This window comes from Tachypleus tridentatus, chromosome 11, assembly GCF_004210375.1.
Source record: "Tachypleus tridentatus isolate NWPU-2018 chromosome 11, ASM421037v1, whole genome shotgun sequence".
NCBI lineage: Eukaryota > Metazoa > Arthropoda > Merostomata > Xiphosura > Limulidae > Tachypleus > Tachypleus tridentatus.
Window position 1 is genome coordinate 88765386 of NC_134835.1, and position 22602 is coordinate 88787987.

Consider the following 22602-nt stretch of genomic DNA (forward strand, 5'->3'; position numbering starts at 1 on the left):
AATATTTCCTTTTTTTATTCCATTTATCCTGTATTGTGCATTAAAGTATACTTTTTTTTTTGTTAGGTAATGTAAATATGTTTTAAATTGATCAACCAGTCCGATCCCAATAAAGACGTGGATCTGGGGCTACTTCTAGACTTTTCTGTACTTCTAAAGAATTCATTTTACTTTTTTTTTCATTTTGCCTGGTGGTTTCAGGTTTAGTTTATCCATTAATCAGTTAAGATTGGATGCTTTATTATTACTCTATGTAACTCAAATTTTGTTCCTGGACAGTATGCATTATTTTTTAATTGCTTATGTTGTAAAAGTACAGAAAATGGCCATTATTCCCTTCAAACTTTGCTTTTGTGACATGGATAATGAAATTTAGAAACTAACCTACTTTCTTTGTAAAAACAGGCAAATTTGCACATTTTCATTTACATAAGGTCTGAATAAAACAACGTATGAATCAAGATTTACATGTATTTATGCTAAAGTTATACAAAAATGTTTAGAAGTGAGTAGTTTTTCGAAATTTGTGACTGTAACATAAATCACTTTCACGTATCAGCTCCCATATATAGCTTCCCATCATGTTTTCGTTATACGCTTCTTGGTATAGGCATTCAAAGTCAAGTATATTTTGGTGGAAGCGCTTGCCTTGCTCTTTGAGGTGCACTGAATGAGCCAGGGAAAGAGAAAGATACTTATTCCCGTTATGGAGCAACACAGTTTTGATGCTTCTGGATGAGCTATCAATGAAGAGGTGCCACTTGTTTGGGTTGCAGGCAATTCAAGTTGCCTTGCACAGACCAGATACATCGTGACAGAAGCAGAACCCATCTTTACAAGTAAAGAAGCTTGAAAAATGTCAGTGACACTTCTTCTGACTTGCAACTTGCACACTTTCATCTAACAAATCCCACTCCTTGAGCCTAGATGTCAAAAGCTCTGCATTCGACTTTGTTAGGCCAAGATCTATGATCAAGTCATTGAGGTCCCTTTGGTTAGGGTAGTATGGGTTTCTCTCACCAGCTGCACCTCTGAAATTGTAATCTGGATCTTCAATGTCTACCTCCTCTTTTGAGGATGGCTGTTTTCTCTCTGGCAGAGTGGGTACAGGGAACTCAGGGCAGTGTGGCACTGGGGTGACGGATGATGGAAGTTCCAGATACATGATAGCAGATGCATTTTTGCCAGCCCAACGTTTGGAAGGGTCCACCATGGAGAAGTGGCAATTGATTGAGTGGTCAGTGGGTTCATGCCAAATTCTTGGAATAGCAAACTTCATGGCTCCCTTTTCCTCTGTACCATCCTGCAAAAGAGCAAAATAAAATTATTATGAAGAATAAATTTATTTCATCCTCAACCAATGCATAAGAGGTTCATGCAAAATATTTTGATATTTTTTCTATACTATAGGAAATAAAAAAAAAAATTTTAAAAGATCTAAAATTTGTATAATATAAAATCTTACTATTTAATCAAGCAAAAATCGTGTCCTTACCTTCTAGAGTTTTTTGCAGTGCTCGCAGGGTTTGTCTTGATCCCCAACAGGCATGCCGAAATATGCCTTGTAGACTTCACACATTTTAGCAGATGCTGTCACAGAGCACTATTTAGTTTTTGTTACCTCTCTCTTTCTTTGTGAACCTGACAATGACCAGGGAAAGTCGAAACGTTGTTCATTCCTCTACATAAAAAATTTTCTCAACCCAAACGAGCTGTTTTTACATATATATTTTTCTACAAGTGGGTTTTCTCGACATCACTAGTTCTTGTTTTGATGAATTGGCCACATACATAGCAGAATGCATCTGGAGAATGCTTGCAGCTTCATGATGCCATCTCTGATAAAATCCGATAGGTCTATTGTTCTCTTAGGCAGCTAGAACTAAACTGAAGTGGTGAGCCCATGTATATATATTACTATAGAAAGTTCTAGAAAATTCTCTTAAGTTCTACAACATTCTAGAAAATTCTAAAAGGTTCTTGAAATTTTTTGTAAGTTCTACAACATAAAGTTCTTGAAAGTTCTTGTAAATTCGAGAAAATTCTCTATTAGCTACTCAGCACTGAATCTAGCTGGAATGTTCTTGAAAATGGGTAAATTTGAAAATTTCATTACCAATGTCACAAAAGCAAAGTTTGATGCATTTACTTTAGGCATAAGCAATTGGGAAAAAACTCTTTCTTCCCAGGAACAAGAAAAAGTAAAAAGTTTGTTACATAGTGTTGTTATTTATTATGTGTGTATTTTATTGATGAACAATATGTGATTTAAGGGAAAAGCAGGATTCCTGTGTATATTGTTTATAAATGCAAGTGTGGTGATAAGAATACATGTAATTTCTGACATTAATTTATATGCTTTAATTCCTATATTAGTTTCTAATGTTGCACTGAATCAGTGAAATAATAGTTAAACAATAGTTTAAAAGAAAACTGGTGCAGAAAGATATTATTTCTTAAGATTTCTTTTTATACAAATATAGTTAACGTTTATTACTACCCATGCAGGCCCACATGCAGTATGTTTGAATGGGAGGGTACTAATTTATGAAATGATCAAAAGTCAACACATATTGTGAAAAGTACAGTCAGCATGCTTGCTAGTAGTACAGAATTCCGGTGACATGCCCTCCCAGAAACCTTGTAAAGATAAGTGCTTTGAGATTAAATCTAGAAGCAATTTTTCATGAAATATATCTTAAACAATTACATAGTGTTCACATGAAATCCAATGAAAAGTCAACAAAACAATTTTCTGTTGTAACACTGCATGGAGGGCTGGACTTAAATTAGCATAAATATGTATGTTTTAGTATATTAAAGTACTGTATTGTCTACATGGAGAGTAGTTATTCATAGTTAAACTATATTATTAGTTTAAATAACTATATACAACAGTAGTGTATTAGCTATTTCAGTTATTGGCTAAATGCACAACTGAAATAACTTCTTGGCATGCTCTAATCTTTGGGGATGCTTTTCCACAAATAATGTAGATACACTTTTAATGGTGATAGCAGTGTCATAATGATTATGTGTTAAATCTAGGGTACCCAGTCTTTCTTCAGTTTGGCAGAAGGTAGGTGTCGAACATTCACATAGCTTAGTGTGGCAAAGAGTTTCAGTAACATAAACATATATGATACATTGAAGCATACATTTAAGCAGTCAGCCAAGTATCTGGGACCCCTCCTGGATAGGTATAGAAAGCTATCTTGTCTTCCATCAGTTAAGTTCTTCATAAAAAATATTAGAATTTGGCAAACTTCCCAGTAAAAATGTGTGGTTTTAAAAATTGAACTTTCTGAAAGTGAAATACCTTTTTTACATGAAAGAATTTTGTTAAAACGTTTTTTTTACTATGTTATAAAGTGGTTACAAAGCAACCAGCTGCTACTGAAAAATAAGTGGAGCAACATATAAAATAAATTGACAGTTGCTACTTGCTGATCCTTAAATTTAATGCCTGGAGTTTGACTTTTTCTATTAAACTATAGAATTTTTATTCTAGTGTATAATAAAGATTCTATAAATTTTGTTGCATTAAGTAAATCTTATTTATGTTAAATTTTAAAATTATACATTATTGTTAGATGGGCAATATGTAAAAATAAGGATGAAAACTTAATAAAATTTATATTATTTTTGTTTCAAGGTGACATCATCAAATCACAACAGCCCAGTGAGGATCAGTTGGAGAAACAATGGGAAGATGTGTCGGTAGATCTATCTGCTGTCTTACGGGGAGATAGAACAATAACTGGTGATGTTACGCCATTTGATGCAGCTAGTGAAAAGAGCCTCGAAGACCAAAAGTAAGATTTGTTTTGTTAGAACATCATTGAATAGACTATTGTTACAGGTTTGGCATTGAAAAATTTGTGTATTTCTAGAGATTTTGACATGAGTATTACAAGTGTAATAAAATTATAGAGAGTTAATCTGATATGTTTTTCAAAATGTAGTATGTAACATGTTTAATGTTTGTGACTTGACACTAAAACCAATAATGATCAGACATATTTTTCTGGAAGGGTAACTGAAGAAACAAAAGTACTTTTTATAAATCACTTTTATTTATCTCAAATTTGAATCACACGCAGCAGAAATAAAAAAGTTTTCAAAAAATTAAATAATGATGATGAATATATTTTAAAGATATTTATAATAAATATTTTATATTTATGTTGAATTAAGAGTTTTTAATATATAAATATTTTTGTACAACTTAAGTGTTGTTTTTTTTTATTAGGGGTGATGTAGTGAAAAAAATTCAAAGAGCACTTCAAGAGAATAATGCTGCAGACTCCGTAGCTCTCTATCGAGCGGCAAGGTAAATGTTTTTTTTTATTGTTGATTGTGTAAATGCATAAATTTATAAAATTTTATTCTAACCACTCATATAATTTATATTTTGTTCAAAGTTTTTTTAAATGATTAAAGAATTTATAAAAAAAATCACACCTTTGTTTAGCCATAGCAGCTCATACCATAGCATAGCAGCTCATATAATGGCTTTGAGTTTTTTCTGTCTTTTTTTCTCAAATGCAAACTTTTAACTCATAGCTTTGTCTCTTTACTGATGTTCAGTATTCTATTTGTTTAACCGTTCTTATTTTCTGCTGATATTTGGTTGTTTGGTCTCTACATTTCATAAGTAGATTGAGTGCTTTAGCTTATGATCATTTATAATTTACTGTATACACTTTCTATGAATCTGTTGGCATATGTAACTGCATTTTACATGAATGTGACACTAAACCTATTTTAATGTTGCCTGGCAGTTGAAGTTTATGATCTGGAGAGCATGAGAGTTAAGAACAATATTTATTTATCATGATAATGGTGTCAGCAGTACTGGGACATTAATTTGAAAAGCCTGCACTAAAGCTGTGTACACCAGCTATGATATTGTTATTCATAAAATAAAATTGCAACATTAAAGTTTTTGAGTTCATATGACAAAAAGTAACTACAATGGCTAAATTTATACAATTTACAAAAAATTAATTTATTTTAAAAATACTGCTTTTGCTGTATAATTAGCAGTGCAGTCCATATATTTTTATCTCAAGCCTATTAAGAAAGTCTTTCATCACCATATGCTTCACACTTGCCCATCTTTTTAGTTGAGGATGACTTACTTAATAGCTTTTATAGAGAAGTTGCATAACTTTGTTGTTTTGGTTTTGTTTCTTTAGTAAGTTGTTATTAGTTTTCAGGTCATATAAAATTTATATGAAGTAAAACAACTTCAACTTCAGTATTTTTCCTTGTGTTAAGGGTGAGAGCTATGTTAATGAATTAAGAACAAATTATGACTAGTTTGGTACTCTTGATTGTTAGTGATATTTAAACTATGAGTGAAATAATAGTGTTTAGGGTATAACTTCACAGATTCATTATTTAGATTGTGGTAGCTCAACTAACAGTGTGGTTATTGTCATTATTAATAGCTTATATGATGATCTAATTGTAATTATTATTAAGTTACTACAGTATTTACCAGTACTTGGACTCATTTTTGAAGTTAGAACTAAGTGCTGAGACTTATTTCATCAAGTTCTCATTCCTTTTGTCAGAAAGCAGACATGTACTGGTAACTCACAGAATCTAAAGAACCATTAAATATTCAAATGAACCACTATTAGACCTAACAAAATTAATTATTATTTACAACACTGGTCAGAAGAAGCTATTTAAAAGCTTTGATGTTAATTATTATTAAATTAATTGGGTAGTCTCTTCTGGCTATTTGATTTGTGTAATTGGTCAATAAAAATAAATACAGTGGAACCCCTCTAAGCAGCCATCCTTAAAATTCAGCCACCCCTTGAAAGCAGTCATTCAATCACAGTCCCTTTTTTTTTGTTTACATAATCCCTAATTATGTACAGTGGAACTACTCTAATCAGGCCAGTTTGTCTCAGTCCTGAAGGTGGCTGCTTTAGAGGTAATCCACTGTATATCTAAGTGATATATTTTACCCTCCCTTGATATTAGTGTGTATAATATCTTTTTGTCATTAAATATAATGGGAAGCAAAATGAAACATTTGTGGTAAATTTACAATTATGAAATTTTTAATTTAGTTTCATTTAAAAACAAAGGTTGTATGTATTTGTCTTTATTAGAATATATCATAATTTACATATGTGAATAAAATCCTTTGTTTTATTCACATATAAATACCAGCAATTTTTTTGTTGATATTTTTCAACTCTTGTTACTGGGATAAAACTAGTTAGTAATTATTCATGATGAAAAGTATGTGCATCTTTAAAAAAGTTTTGTATTTTTGGTACTCTAAAACAAAATTATTTGCTTGAAAATGTAAGTTTAATTACTTCAAGAAAAGTATCATCTATTGTGTATAAACAAATAAGCACAGCAAAGGTATATAGAATTGTGTATTTTTTTTTCTTTTATATGTTAGAAAAACAACTGGATTTTATTTTTAATACCATTATTCATGCTTTTAGAAATACAATTTAATTTATTTATACTGGCTGTTTTATTTTTCTAGTTTTTCACTATTCTTATGAGGCTTTTTAATTTGCTCTTATCTTTAGATAAAAATACTATTTTTTTCCTACTTTTTAACTATTATTTTGGTTTAGCTCAATATGAAATAAAATTTGTCACAAGAACACATAATTGTATTATAAATATAATTAAGTGACCCTGTTATTAACTTAAGATATCAGGTATTTCATAATTTTGTAATTTGCAAACCTTGTAGCATCTTGGTGGCATCAGAGACATATCATTTTAAGTAAGATGAGGAGTAAATTGTCTTTATGTTTTTTGATAAGTGATTTCATATTGAATGCAACCTTCATCCCATTGAAAGATAATTGAGGAATAATGAAATGCTCCTTTAGCTCAATACATTTTTTAAGTTTTCAAGTTGAAACATGTGTACCAGCTTTTCTTATGTTTCTTTTTTTACCATGACTACTCTTTGCATAAGTTTTAGTTGCACAGTGTTTGATTTTTGTGTGTGTGAAAATGTGCATGTCTATGACAGTTGTGTCTTGAAACAGTTAGACCCTGATAGTTTTAATAGACATTATTAATTTTTAAAACTATGAATTGATGGTAACAAAACTGATACAGTGGCTTAATTTATGGTAAATATGTCTGTGTATTTTTGCACTTTCAAATCTTTTATGTTGTGTATTAAATTGCATTTAAATTTGTTTCTATTGTAAACATATGGATCATGATGATTACACAAGTTTTGCTAAGAAAATTTGAAAATAGTATAGTTTTCTTATATCAAAACATGTATTCTTGTATTTCCGTATGAATAATGCTGAGTTTTTTAAACAAAAATATATTATGTGCACTCAACTAATGGACTTCCAGTATATCGAGATATGTTTTTAACAAGATGGAACTTTATGTTGCTGCTTTTGTTTTATTTGTCACTGTTTCTCTTACTGTTCATATGTATAAAGTATTCAAAAGTCATTTGAAACTGCACATCACATCTTTAATGTTTAAAGGAATGTTGTAAAGTGTTTCAAAATATTTATTGATTATGCTTAGTAAATGAGATGAACTACCACCTATGACAGAAACTGCTTATATTGATAGTCTTAATTAGGCCCAGAGATGGCATGAGATGTAAATTGCTTAGGAGGCTCAATTTCATTGAGCCAGAACTTTTATGTACATAATATAATCTTTGATCTTGAGCCAGCCAATTACATGAAGCACGTGTTTTATAAAAAGTATCCAAGGGCACCAGGTGGTGGAAGCAGGGTAGGGTAATGAGACTGATTGACTGATTAATAAAGCATTGATTACTTTTAAATGAACTGTTTTGTTTTAAAGTAAAAATCAATTTACATATTTTTAAGGGGAAATATACACTTGGTATATATTTAGTTGAGAAATATGGCAGTTTCATTAACACTGTTCAAAGAAATATAATTAAAACTTTTTGATGCACATTTTGAACACATTTGTTCAGAAGTTATTACAAAATTGTGTTTATAGAAATAATATTTTATAGTGGAAATGAAGAAAATGAAATTAGTAGACAAGTGTTTTAGTTTTACTGATAGTAAAAATTGGAACTTGAAGTTGTTACTACCTCTGTTATTGTAAAATATAAAGTTTTTCATAACTGTATTGACTGATGCTGAAAATCAGTTTGGTTACTAGCTTAAAGTCTGACACTAGTGCAAGACAATAACATGAGAGTTAACAGGAAATATGTAAAGTTTTGTACAAGTAGGAAATTTTATACTTTCATCATAACATAGATTTGTTGTCTTTTTTTCAAACTACCAAAGATCTTATTGATGTATATATTTCTTTTTGTTAAAAGAGTAATTTTTACTGTGATTACAGGCATAGAAAAATACTTAATTATTTCTAACATCAAAATATATAACATATTGTTTCGACTTAATTGACTCCTATTAATATGACAGGTCCATTTGGATCTAGGAAGCAAGGAAAGAGAAATATTTATGAAACAGCATATAAAAGTTGTTGAATGTGGTTTTATGTACATGAAATGTTTAAAAATTAGGTTTCAAAATCTAGGCAAAGTTAGTAGATTATCTCTTAAACCGTAATTGTCTAATTTTACTGTGAATTATAATGTTGAATAGTGGTGTTCTTTTATGCTTATAAGTCCTGTGGCAACTAATTTAAGTATTCTAAGAAAATAATTTTCACACAGAGAATTGTGGCCTGAAGGCAATGTTTTTGGAACATCCAATATGAAACCTGAGGAAGAGTTTATGGCTTTACGAGAGATCTTCTTCACATCAATTCCAGGTAAGTGCACTGAGTGAACACTCTTTTCAAATGTTTTGTTTAGAAGTGCAACCTGAAAAAAAATGTGAAAGGCTATAGTGCATTAACAGAAATATATACTGCAATTATAAGGTCATTTTCTTTATTTGTGTGCCCTTTATGTTATAATTGGAATTAAAATTGTGTGCCATTTTCCTACTGAAGTCATCAACATAAAGTACATTAATATTTCCTTGTCATCAAGATTTCTGTGTAACAATACTGGTATCACTGTAACATAAGAAAAACTTTAATCAAACTCAGGAGAAAAAAATCTTGGACTAAATTGGAAAATTTTCTAAAGCAACAACAACAACTGTAAGATGCTGCCATCTTTGTTGTAACATGTCTAACCTTCACATTAGCTTATAGTTTATTTTCTTTGTATGTGACATTAAAGCATACAATTCTTGGAGTAAAAACGTGAAGTGCATCAATAGTGCACTTAAAAGAAAATGAACTTCACATAACTACTTGATATGAATATCAAATTTAAGCACTTTATAATGCTCCTGACTGTATTTGGTACTGATATGTTTAGAAGTTTATTTTAAATGAAGGATTGAAGGACATGAGTCTTTCTAAAAATATAAATTTCACTCTCGTGACCATGATGAGTTAAAGACAATGTGAGACAGAAGACAACTATACAGACAACATTTCTGTGTTGTGAATTACTGGAGCTGGGGTCTTAGCTTTATAGCACTCTGTTGGCAGTTTTCTTAAAGCTGATTTGTTATATTGTTACAAGATCTCTGTGATTCTTTCTTCTCAGGTTATTGTTGTAGTATGAGTTATTTTCAAGTATTAATTTTAGTAATCATCATTTCTAAACAGAGACATTTTTTTGCTTTCTTTTGATTGCCATGTCAATATTATTAACTGAATTGGATGAAAATTATTGGAGCCTGTACTTTTACTAAAAACTCTTTCTTTATATTAGGAAAATGCTCAGTAATACTTGTTTATATATATTTGATTTTAATAAGTGTTAAAATTTGTCTGTTTTTTCATTATTTCAAGTTAAAAACAAATTTCTTTGAAGCATAAGTTTTTTTGTGGGGAATATAAATATATATTAACATGGGCCAAACATATCAACACTAATTTAGAACACTGTATAAAGAGTGCTACTAATTTCCTTATAGTGAAATTTACACTAAAGTTTGTAATTGAAAATTTGATTTGACTAAATGCTCAGAGTATGAGTGTATATTAAACTAAAATTTGAATAACGTTATAGGTTTAACAAAGTATAAATATAAATATCAAAATATCTTACAAATGCATATTGGCTTTTCTTATATTTATAACACTTGAAGTATTTATCATTGTTAAAATCAAAGTTGGATGTAAAATAAAGTCTGATTTAAACATGCAAGAGTTGCTGTTTGAATTTTTAAAAAATATGTGTATTGTGATTTTATAAACCAACACATACACTGCTGGCCAAAATCGTAAGGCCAATGAACATAAAGAAAAAATGTGCATTTTGTGTTGTTAGACTCAACCACTTATATGAGTAGAGCTTTGAAAGATGAAAAAGGAAAAGGGAAAATTATTTTTTTTTTTTTAGCATTTAATAGGGAAAGTGTGAACACTATGAAATTAACCTAAATACTAGCTGGTCAAAAGTTTAAGACCATACCAAAAATAAGTCCTAAACAGGGTAGGAAATACCCAAGAAGAGGTTTCAGTAGTGAGTTTCACGGTCGTCATTGCGAATAACTTCAAACATTCAATTTGGCATGGTCGATATAAGCGTTTGCAGAAGGCTGGCTGGAATGTTATTCTAAGTGGTGAATATGACTCAACGAAGATCATGCACTGTTTTGAATTGACGTCCATTTCTATAGACTTCCCTTGCCATCCACCCCCAAACATTTTTAGTGGGGTTCAGTTCGGGCGAACACGCTTGATGGTCCACAAGAATCACGTTATTTGCCATGAAAAAGTCCTTTGTTCTTCAGTCAATAAGGATGTTCTCTCCAACATGCCAATTTAGCCAGCTGCTGTTTGACACTTCTTTATAACCTGAAGCTCCATTGTTCCATGGAAGGAGAAAGCACCTCAGATCATGATGGAATCTCCTCCACTATGTTGTGTAGAAAATGTCTCCGGTGGGATATCTTTATCATGTCAGTAACGTTGGAAGCCATCTGGACCATCCAGGTTAATTTTTTTCTTATCAGAGAACAAAACCTTCGTCCACTTTTCTACGTCTCATGTTTGGTGCTTCTCAGCGAAGTTTAACCGAGCTGTTTTGTGGTGTGAAAGGAGGCATGGCCTTTGAAGACATTTACGATTTTTAAAGCCTTTCTCTCGTAGATGCCGTCTTATTGTTCTTAAGCTGCATTCTGCATCCGTAAGGGCCTTAATTTGGTTTGATGATTGACTGATGTCTTGCTGGACAACTCATCGAATCCTCCTGCTCAATGCCAGCAAAATTTTCATGGGCCAACCACTTGAAATTCTCGTTACATATCCATTAGGGTCTTTTAAGAAATTTGCAACAGCAGTTTTACTACGCCCAATCTCACCAGCAATGGCACATTGATAGAGACCTTGCTTTTGCAGCTTGACAATTCTGCCACATTCAAACTCTGTCAACTTTTTAGCCTTTATCATGTTTTTACCCAATGTAACACAGGAGATGTCAATGAGAGATGTTGACAACACTAATGCTTAAACACAAGTGACAAAATTTCATTATGTGTTTACCGATTAACGCTTCACTTCAGTACGGTCTTAAACATTTGTCCAGCTAGTATTTAGGCTGATTTCATAGTGTTCACATTTTCCCTAATAAATGCTGAAAAGTTTTTTAATTTTATTTTCTATTTTCATCTTTCGAAGCTCTACTCAAATAAGTGGTTGAGTCTAACAAAGCAAAATGCATATTTTTTTTCTTGATGTTCATTGGCCTTAAGATTTTGGCCAGCAGTGTATGTGTGTATATATAAGAATATATTGGGAAGAATAATTACTTTAAAATGCTGTCATAAAATATTTATTGTGTGAAATAATAAACTATTTATAACTCATTATATATGATTAGGAATCTGTTGACATAGAAACAAGAGTGTCTTCCTTTGAGAAAATGCAATATCATTGTAATTCTACAGTTTATTTTAATTTTTCAGTTAGAGGTATGTACCAACAAGAAGCTTGGATTAACACTGAAGTTAAGCATTTGTTGTATTTATGCATGCATTTGTAACTTGGCATAAATTTTAATGTAAAAGAAAACAACTCAGTTTCAGTATGTTTTATGTTTATATTTAACTTGTGATGCTGTGGTGTGCGAGAATAGAAACAAAATTAACAATCAGAGCACTTGTAACATTTTTTTAATTTGACATATGATATTAAAAAAATGTCATTTTTTTAAAGAAAGGTTTGTGTTTTACTTAGTTACATATAGTTTAGATATTAATGGTAAAAAATGAAGATTATATTATAATCGGATATTAATGTTTTAGTTTTGGTGGGTGATAGTTTCTCTCCATGCATTCATCCATAATCAGAATTGTTCATGACAGGTTGATATAGAAAACTGTACATGTGAGAGAGTAAAATATAAATATGTATAATCATTTTACATCATACATTTACATATTTGTATATATTATCACTTCTACTGTTTTACATTCAGTTTTCTTTATAATTAGAGTCATTTCTTCTGATAAAATACAAGGAAGCACTTTACAATATAATTTATTGTTTAATTTGGTCACTTAGACTGAGCTGTATTATGTCTGAAAAAATCATTCATAAGCTGTATGTAACATTGTATAGTCACATTCAGTCATAAATTGGTTATTGTATATATATATATATATATATATATATGTGTATACAAGTTCAGTTTTTATGATTCTATCTATAGAGTGTAAGTGGATATAGTATTTGTGAAAAGTAAACCATTTGAATTATTTTTATATAAACTAAATTCTTCCAATCTAGACATTATGAGAAGAAATGTTTCATTACTACTGTACATGGTGCTATAGATTTACTAGAACAGTTTGGGGATTTTAAAATTGATAAATTAATTTAAGTGAGAGAGTTTTCTGACATATCTCACCAGTAGTTTTACTCTTTGTTGAACCAGAATACACGGAGTACTTCAACCTACGTTTAAAAAATAATTAAAAAGGTAAAATAATTACACATAATGAAAAACTCCAAAAAGTACTTATCTAACAGTATCTCATTTCTGTTGCTGCTGTTGTAATTTTTCCAGCCAGAGCTCTAAGCTGAGATGTTTTAAAAAATCTGTATTTATTAAGGATATAAGTGATTGATACATTTTGGATAGTAAGTGTAGTATTCCAGCCAACAATAAACATTCTGCAAAAAAGCCATATGTATAACATTCAGTTTAAACAACTGACAGATAGTGGATGCAGACTTGTTTGCTGGTGTATCTTTCTTTAAAAAAATGTAAGTATAGGTGTGAACTGAGTATTAAAGAGAGTAATTTAATTGTTGAACAAACACTAGTTTTAAACAAACAAATTATTTCTTAACTTTTGAATCTTTATCAATATTAGTGAATTACTGCAAAATTACATTTACTCTTAAATGAAAATCCAGTTTAACCTGTCTTGTTTCTATAAAGTATTTGTTTGAAAGTAGATTCTGTGTCACAGTCAATAAAATTAGTCATTACTGGAACATAAATATTGATTAAAAATGCCTTCAAGTTTTACTGTTGTTTGTTAATGTAATTTGGAAAAAATAAGATGAGTTTGTTCTTTAATCTAAATGTTCTTGTTAAACACGTATCTTTGACATAGTTGATTTAAATATTTTACTGAAATGACCCAATATTAATTGGGTAAACTATGAACTCCAATTATGAAACAGGTTTCTTGTAGTGAAGACATTTGACAAGATATAATGTAAAATATATTAATTAGTTTTTTTATGAACCTATATTGATTTTAATGAATCATGACTTACATGAGCTACTTCCTAGATTGCATTTATTTCTGGTGCATTTATCACATTAATATGATGAAAACTATATTCATAGTTCATATATTCCATATGTTAAGAAAAATTAAAACATCATATCACTATCACAAAATAAAACAAGTTTTATGCAGGAAGAAAATTATGATTCAATTCAGACAACCAAGTTAAGTTATGATCCCACATGCCATTGTATTCCTTTAGTGGGGAATGTCTTTAATTTATTCAAAAAAATATACGTGGAATGAAATGTTATACAACTGATAAATTTTAACAATACAGTCCATCAGTACTAGCATGATGGGCTTAAGTTTTTGATTTATAAGATGCAGTTCTGCCACTTTCGTATTCCAGAGAATGTTTACGCACTAAGTACAAACAGTTTAAGACCTGAGTCATGTTCCTTATGAACAAAAGGAAAGGCATGTATGCATCATAGATCTATAACTTTGAAACTCAGCTGAGGGCATGACCATTTTTATCCAATGTATGTGGAAGTAGCTGTTGGAACTGTGGATCTGGAAGAGCTTCTTTTGATGGGTCATGATATACATTATTGCTATCCATGATGTAATATAATTTGTTTCTCATTTCATTTTGGGAACTTCTTTTTACTTTCACATTATCCTCTGATACTGTCAAGATGGAAACTTCGTCCCTCTGTGGACTGTATGAAATGCTGCTGTTTCTTCTGACTTGACACTCGGCAGCACCACAAGATATTTTCTGGCATCGATATGTAGCTAATCCTAATATTCCAAATATCACCAACAAGCAGATTCCAAACAGTGAGAAATATACTGTTAAAGTTGTTGTTGGATGTCTTGATTTTTCATGAACTTCTGCATGGATATTAACAGCTGGGGACTTGTGTTGTTTTGTTTGAGTTAAAGATAATTCTTGGAGTTCTGTAGAGTTGTAAGGGCTTTCAGTTGTATTGGGTATTTTTGTTTTATAATTGCTTGATTTTACAATGTCTTGAACTGGTGAAGACTTACTAAAATAATTTGAATTTAAAATATTTTCATATTCACGATAATTTTCCGTAGCTTTTGTGGTAATATTTGTTGTTTCTGTTTGAACATTTGTTGTATTTAGTGTGTTATCAGCAGCATAATTAAAAGGAAGAACAAATGTTTCATTGGGTTTTAATGATGGTGTAAAGTAATTTGGCATAACTAAATGATTGTATGATTGATTAAAACGTTTATAGTAAGGTATGGTTGTGGTTTTATGTACTTCTGAATTACTTAATGCAGTTAATTTAAAAGATGCCATCCTTATATTAGATTGGTTTCTGTTTAGTTTTACTGATATCATTGTACTATGCACAGGTAAAAATAGTTCAGAAGGCTTGATAGTATTTGATGGAAATTTTGTTCTTAAATATGGTTTCTCAGATACCTTCTTTTGGCTATTAGTTTCTATTTTCTCTTTGGAAGAAAAAGTCTCTTTCTTTATGATAACAAAGTCTTGTTTTGTTAGAAGCATAACTGGCTTGAACTGAAGCTGTAATGGAGAAGCACAACGAACATCATAACTTTGGTAAAATTGTATATTTGAAGTAATGATCCATTTCTGTAACCATAAGATTGACTGATTGCAGTGCCATTTGTTACCACTTATTTTTATAACTTTTAAGTTAGGGAAGAAAGTTGGGAAATCAGAACGCAGGCTGACCAGTCCATTGTGCATGATGTTTAGTTCTCTGAGATTATGCAGAGAGTGGAGGGTTTGAGTGGAATTGAGGATCTGGCGAGAAACACTGGAACTGTCATACAGCTCCAAATTGTATAGGTTTTTAAGTGTATCAAAAACCATTTCATGAAAGTTGACAGTAGAAGAAATGCGAGAAATCTGAAGAGTCCTTAGATTATCTAATCCATCAAAACATCGTACCCCCATTATTTTGATCTCATTCTGAGAAAGATCCAATGTTTCAAGCTGCAAAAGTTTCTCAAACACACCAGCTGATAAATTTTTTATCTTGTTTGCCTGAAGATCTAGGCTTCTTAAGTTAAGAAGATCACAAAAGGCACGTTTGTCTAGATACTCAATCTGATTTCTCTGAAGATACAAGTGTTCCAAATTGAATAGTCCTTGAAAACTGAAAGATAGTATTGCTTTCAGTTTATTCTCTTCAATATAAAGAGAACGCAAGCAAGATGGTAAATTTGCTGGGATAGAACTCAGCTTATTTCCATTTAACCAAAGTCTGTTCAAAAATTCAAGCCTTCCCAAGGCATCATCTTCAATTTCTGTAATGTTGTTATCATCCAGAACAAGAAGTCCAAGATAATGGTAACTTTCTAAGTCTCCAGTTCTGATGTAAGTGATATTATTTTTGGCCAATCGTAAGTCTCTTACAAATTGGGCTAAGGTTTGAGGGACATTCTGTATGCCTGTATTTGAGATATCTATATATTGGAGTCTGGAGCCAAAGAAGTCTAAGCGAGATAAAGTGGAAAGAGGATTGTTACTTAGAATTAGGTGAGCCAAGTTTGTTAAATATTGAAAGGCTCCCATTTCAATTGTAGAGATGTTATTTAATTCCAGGTTTAAGTATTGAAGTTTCTGTAATCCTGCTAAGCTTTTGACTGTAAGTCGAGGAATCTGATTGGCTCTAAGATTCAGCTGCTCTACTAAAGACAAATCTTCAAAAGCATTATCAAGAGAGATAAGAAGATTCGATGAGATATCCAAGTAATGTAATGCCAATAAACCAGCAAATGGTCCCATGTTTAAATTTACAAGCATATTTTGACTTAAATCCAAGTATTCTAATGTGTGTAGGTTTAAAAACGTATCATTATTAATAGTGTGGATCTGTGTTTGCTGTAGTTTGAGCTCTTGCAAGTGTATTAATCCTTCCAGATCTTCAGAGGACAAGGATAGGATTGCATAGTTCCGTATCTCAAGCCGAATTACCAATTTTGATATGTCAGGAGGTACTGCGTGCACCCCATCTCCCACACAGCTAATATACTGAAAATTTGCATCGCAAAAACAAGCACTAGGACATGCCATTGTTTTTTTTATTAGCATTATGAAAGCACTTAGCATGAGTGAAAACAATGCCATTTTCTTAGTTTGTGTATCTTGGGGTCTTTCTGTGAGAACCATAATTAAAATTGTCCACTTGTTATAGGTCATGAATACAGTTTAAAACAGTCATTAAAGTAAGATACATTGGTTGATTAGAACAGTAATTTCAGGTACTTGTTTTGTTTTACCATAGCATGTTTATCTACAAATATGGATTGTCTTTGAATGTTGTTTTTTTTTCATTTTGGCTACAATTTGAACTGGTTTAAAGACTTTATAGCTTGATAGCTATATGTTTATGTATATATAATCTATGCTTCAAATTGTTCAGTAACGTACAAGTCAAACATGATCACTATGTCGGTTTGATTTTGCCCACTTTTCGTTAACTTGGAAGTTGCGTTTAACAGTTTCACCATTTGTGTCAGTTTATTTATAAGATATGTCGGCGTCACATACCTGTGTTACAACACTAGGTTTGCAGTAATGAGTATGAGCTGCCTTGGCGACAGTAACGGGTGTTTGTACGGAATGCTTCGTCCAGTTCACTGAATATTAGAATGTGTGTTCATGGATCTCTGTGATTTTCTGTAGCCTAGAAAAAGCTGGTTTTGTTGTTTTAACGGCATGCGAAATCGTAAGATGAAGTGAACACTATAGTGAGGTCCTCATTAAAGATCTGGGTGATTGCCTTGAACAGAACAGAACTCGATTGGAAAAGCAGCATTTTAAACCACTTTTGTTATTTGTTTAAATTTCAGCTTCCCAAAGTAAGATAGGGGATTGATTATAGGTGATAAAAATGCTCTTTGACCTCCAAATAGTTTCGTGTTACTGCACCTGAAAATAAAAGAAATTGTTAAGTAGTTTGCAAGTTGGAATCCTACATACATGATCGAGAATTTTTATATTTATTCCAAATTTATAAGATTCATGAATTATTTAACAATTTAGGACTTTATGTTCAAAACTGTTCTTTTAATTTAGTTTCATATTTTTCTAAAAATTATGAAGATATGGACTTGCGTTTCTGTCTAATCTTATCGAAATAGCTAAAAATAGTATTTTGCATGTAGCAAACATAAACAAAATGTATTAGGAAAGAAAAAGTAGATTGTTCCTATTGTTTTGAAACTGTTAACGGGAAAGTTAAAAAAACAGTTCACAGTTGGTTAAACCGGTTGTTTATATGTCGCAATGAATGAATTTTGTTTTCTGATGATATGAGTTGTATGAATCTTTTATAGAAGCCTTGTTTACAAACAATTCAGAATTCCGGAGAGTTTACATTTTTTACAGAGTGTGTTTGAGAATCTTTTTCGAAGTCTACAAGCGACGCGTGCTTTACTTTTATTAAATTTGTAGGATTTAGTTATGGGTATCTTTTTTTTCTGTATGAATATTACTCGGTTAAATTTGGTTGTCTGAGGGTCAAACGTATGTTGGTTTTGTATGGTGTTTCTCTCTGTTTTCTTACCATTATTCTCGGATGCAAATTTCTGACAACCACTTGGTTGAGAGTTTTTTGTTTTTTTCCAAAGACGGTTTGATTTTAACAAAAAATTCTGTCTTAGTAACATTTTCTCTCTGGCATTTTATACATATATATTTCTCATTTTTAGTTCAGTGTTAAGATTTTCTAACAGTCCGAGTTGGAATTATTCTGCATCATCATCCATGCCCGAGATGAAGTAGAGCTCAGAATGTTACAATATCTTATCATTAAGTTAAGAAAACCAACTCATAAGTGGAAGACAGAGCACTGCTACTACATCTTTAGTTTTGGAAATATAAAGAAAGAACAAATGGGTCATTGAAATATACAAACAATAGCAAATAATTTGTATTTATTGTTATTATTATCATGCATAACTTACAGTTACACGCAGCAAGAATCTCGTGATAATCATTGACTTTTTACGCGATTGGTGGGAACAGATCACCTTGATCTTTTAACCATTTTTTTATCACTAGGTGGCTTGGCAATCTGAGGGTCGCGAGTTCGAATTACCGTCTCACCAAAACATGCTCGCCCTTTCAGGCGTGGGGACGTTATGAAGTTACAGTCAATCCAACTTTTCGTTGGTAAATGAGTAGCTCAAGAATTGGCGGTGGGAAGTGATGACTAACTGTCCTACTTCTAGTCTTACATTGCTAAATTAGGAACGACTAGCGCAGGTAGCCCTCGTGTAGTTTTGCGCGAAATTCAAAAACAAATCAACACTGGGTCTAGTATTTCGATTATACTATTTACAGACCGAATATATAAAACGCTAGACGTATATTTAAACTAATTATTGACAATAAAACACTTTTCATAAATTTAAGATATCTGCTCAGTGATATTACATGGACATAACTCTGAATTTGTTGTAGCCTTTCACTAATAAATTGTCAACTGACATTAACGGCTATTGTAATGGATAAATAGATGAAAACTCGATTTTCAGCTCTAACAGTAACCTGTGGTTTCTGTGCATAGTTTTGAAACTACTATTGCATGTGTGAACGATTGGAATGATATATGTAATACACATCCTAAACGAAGGAAAGAACAACTGGTTTGCAGTCTGTATGCAAATTAAATATATAGAAAAGAATCGTGGGAATGATTATTTCTAAGAGATTTAAAGTGTATAAGCTTGACGAGTTTGTAAATGAGATTCTGGATAGCTGCCATTATTTGAACATTTAGTGTTCATACGTAAAGTAAGCATTGTTTTTACCAGCATTTAGAAAAAATTCAATTTGACACTAGCTATTTCCGATTGTTCTCTTAAGATTTGTGAGGATAAATTGTTTGCATATATTGGAATTTTGGAAGGTATTGCTGCGATACGTTGTTGTCATCATCGGTAGTGTTTATCACATAGGTTGATGAAGATATATAAAATAAATGGAAATTTTGGTATGATTAGTAAAATATTATGGTACTTCATTTTTCTTATGCAATATGTCATGCACAGATTGTGTTCGGCCCTTCCAAAGAAGACCCGGCATGGCCATGTGGTTAAGGCCAAGCGCCTTAACTCGTAATCCGACGGTCGCAAGTTCGAATCCTCGTCACACCAAACATGCTTGCCCTTTCAGCCATTGGGGCGATAAAAGTGAGGGTCAGTCCCACTATTCGTTGGTAAAAGAGTAGCCCAAGAGTTGGCGGTGGATGGTGGTGACTAACTGCCTTCCCTCTAGTCTTACACTGCTAAATTAGAGACGACTAGCGCAGATAGCCTCGTATAGATTTGCGCGAAATTCAAACCAAACCTTCCAAAGAAAATGTTCTACAGTGTTCATCTAACCCACATGCGCTAGTTACCAACAGTTATTTTGGCACGTGGTGAAAAGAAAACGCAGTGTGTTTATATTTTGAAGCTTTGAACACAAATAAGTTAACATTTTAATCAATATATTGGTTAGAGACGAGATTCTGTAATGTGGTGGTAAATTCCAATTTTATTTCTTTGTGATTTTAAATCTTCGGTTTCGTATACTGTTAATACACGTTAAGATTAGCGTGCCGGACTGTGGATCGTTATCGGAAAAGTAAAATCGCGCACCGCAGTTCGTGGCTGAGTGCGTAATAAGTGTGACAGTCAAATTTCTCTATGCCATTAGCAAAAAGTATCCCAATATCTGGTAATGGGTGCTGTTAACTAGCTGTCTTCTCTAGTCTTTCAGTTTAAAATAGTGACAGATAGTTAAGATAGTTCTTGAGTACCATTGCGCAGGCTTCCGGATTTATAACGATCAAGATCTGATTCCGATACTCGTATTGTGTAGGTTTGTGGACATTGGAACATCAGGATAAAATATTTTTTGTACCCAATGTCTGTTATGGTAACCTGTTGTTGTCAACGGGAGGAGGAGTGGCTCTTCACTCTTCGGTAGTGTGAAATAATACATATCAGATTTGATTGAGATCGTCAGGAAGGTAGTAGTTAAAAGTGTATACAGATATAAACAGAACGACTTTATACACACGTACGCTATCAGTTCAAGCGCGGGGAAGACGTACTGTGTCATAACCCATCGTAGATTCTCGCATGTTACCCCGAGGTTCGTAAGGGTACATATCAAGTTTGTCAAGTAATGGTTTCGGTAAGTTTACCAAATAAAAAACGAGTTACATTGTAATGTATTTTAAAATGTCCGTAAATGTTTGAATTGCTTTGGATAAAAAAAAGAGATAATATAATGACATTAATACTCAAAACAATTCAAACAGAGAAAGTTAACATTTAAAAGCAGTCACAACAATATATATAGTTACAATTACACGTAAAAGAATCGATCGTTGCGTATAACGTTACATGTATTTTCTCAGGTATGCACTCAAGTTATGAACAATATGCAGCTAATAAAGGCGAACTAGGCATATAATGATTTGCTCTTCCTGCTTACATCTATAAAAGTACACATTATTATCTATGTAACTCTGTGGTTGTAGTTTCTTCTGTCCACTTATGTTATAATATATACGTTGTTACAGTTATTAACATGCGCTTTCTTTAGCTTGCATTTGTGATTTAAGTTTCAAGAGATATAGTTGTATTTTTATCTGACATGTATAAACTGGTTATACATTTTACATTGTTTGACAAAATGTCTCAATGTAAGCTATTATATATATATATAAATTAGTTTATTTATTTTTACAATCACATACTTGAACGTTCGGCTTTTTTGCATGATAATTATAGAATAGAATTGTAAGTAAATAAACTTTTACGTTATTTGATAAGTCACTGTAGTAACAAAAAGTAGTTTTCAGATAATTGATACCTACTAGTGAAGGAAATGAAAATAAGTTCAGGTCAAAATAATTATGATAATTACACCATTAATACCATCTGAAGTTCTTTAAGTTTAACATTACTTTCCAAGGAAGAAGAACTAGGTTCATTTGCGGAAATTTTTGTCTTTAGGTGTACAAGTTTAGGTTCAGTAAATTAATTAGACCGTATTAATAACAGCTTGTATATAAGCCTTTAATATTTCAGGGATTACCTGTCGATAGCTGTAGAAATTCTTGAGGTTTTTAAAACAAGACTGCTTGAGTTAATAATTTTCAGCCCTATTTCAGTTAATTATAGTACGTGCAGACTAGCGTAATTAAATTGTGAAGGAAATTCAAATTAAGTCATTTATTCTGTTTGAGTCTGATACAGCACAATTAAAGTGTTTTGAATTATGTCAAACAGCAAATTTAGAAGGTTCGATAAGATAAATTATCACAGGTAACTAAGAGTGTGAAAATTACACTACACATTGAACAGAAATTGGGTTATAATTTTGTATTATCCAAGAAAATATATAAATATTTTATTCAGTTTTAATCTATTTTGTTATACAACCTTACACTAATATACGTGGTTGAGCTTACTTGCTACATAACATATTTAGTCCTAGGCAAACTTTAGTAAATGGTCCAGTTCTCAGAACATTGGAAATAACAGTAAGAAAGGAAAGAAGATAAGCGTGGCTCTTCTGAATGATATAACAGAAGGTTTTAATAATAGCATAAGCAATAATGATTTAACCATCTTGCTGCTGCACATTATTCTGAGTAAATAATTAAGCCAAAGTAGTAGCAGGAGTATGAAATTAAAACATTTAATCAACTGTACAGTGACCACCTGACCGCCGGAATGTGTCTCACTTTTTAGCCGTTCTAACTGAAAGTAGTAAGGAACAGATCGTTGCGTGCAGTTTTTCAACATCCTTATACACTTTAGAAAAATGTATTAATGTTCGATATGA

General features: G+C 31.6%; 2 protein-coding genes across 5 annotated transcripts in view; one reads left to right on the forward strand and one right to left on the reverse strand.

Annotated features, from left to right (window-relative positions):
* The window catches only part of LOC143232718 (protein timeless homolog), a 201229-nt gene that overhangs the window by 69538 nt on the left and 109089 nt on the right, over positions 1-22602 (forward strand). For all 4 annotated transcript variants that reach the window (XM_076468461.1, XM_076468460.1, XM_076468462.1 and 1 more), the window contains 3 exons: positions 3656-3815; positions 4253-4333; positions 8702-8799. In XM_076468461.1, coding sequence (XP_076324576.1) covers positions 3656-3815; positions 4253-4333; positions 8702-8799 — 339 coding nt within the window. The remainder of the gene's footprint in view (positions 1-3655; positions 3816-4252; positions 4334-8701; positions 8800-22602) is intronic.
* Positions 12241-22602, reverse strand: part of LOC143232719 (uncharacterized) — a 49244-nt gene continuing 38882 nt past the window's right edge. The window contains exon 2 of the mRNA XM_076468464.1: positions 12241-17682. Coding sequence (XP_076324579.1) covers positions 14254-16950 — 2697 coding nt within the window. The 5' untranslated portion in view covers positions 16951-17682 and the 3' untranslated portion in view covers positions 12241-14253. The remainder of the gene's footprint in view (positions 17683-22602) is intronic.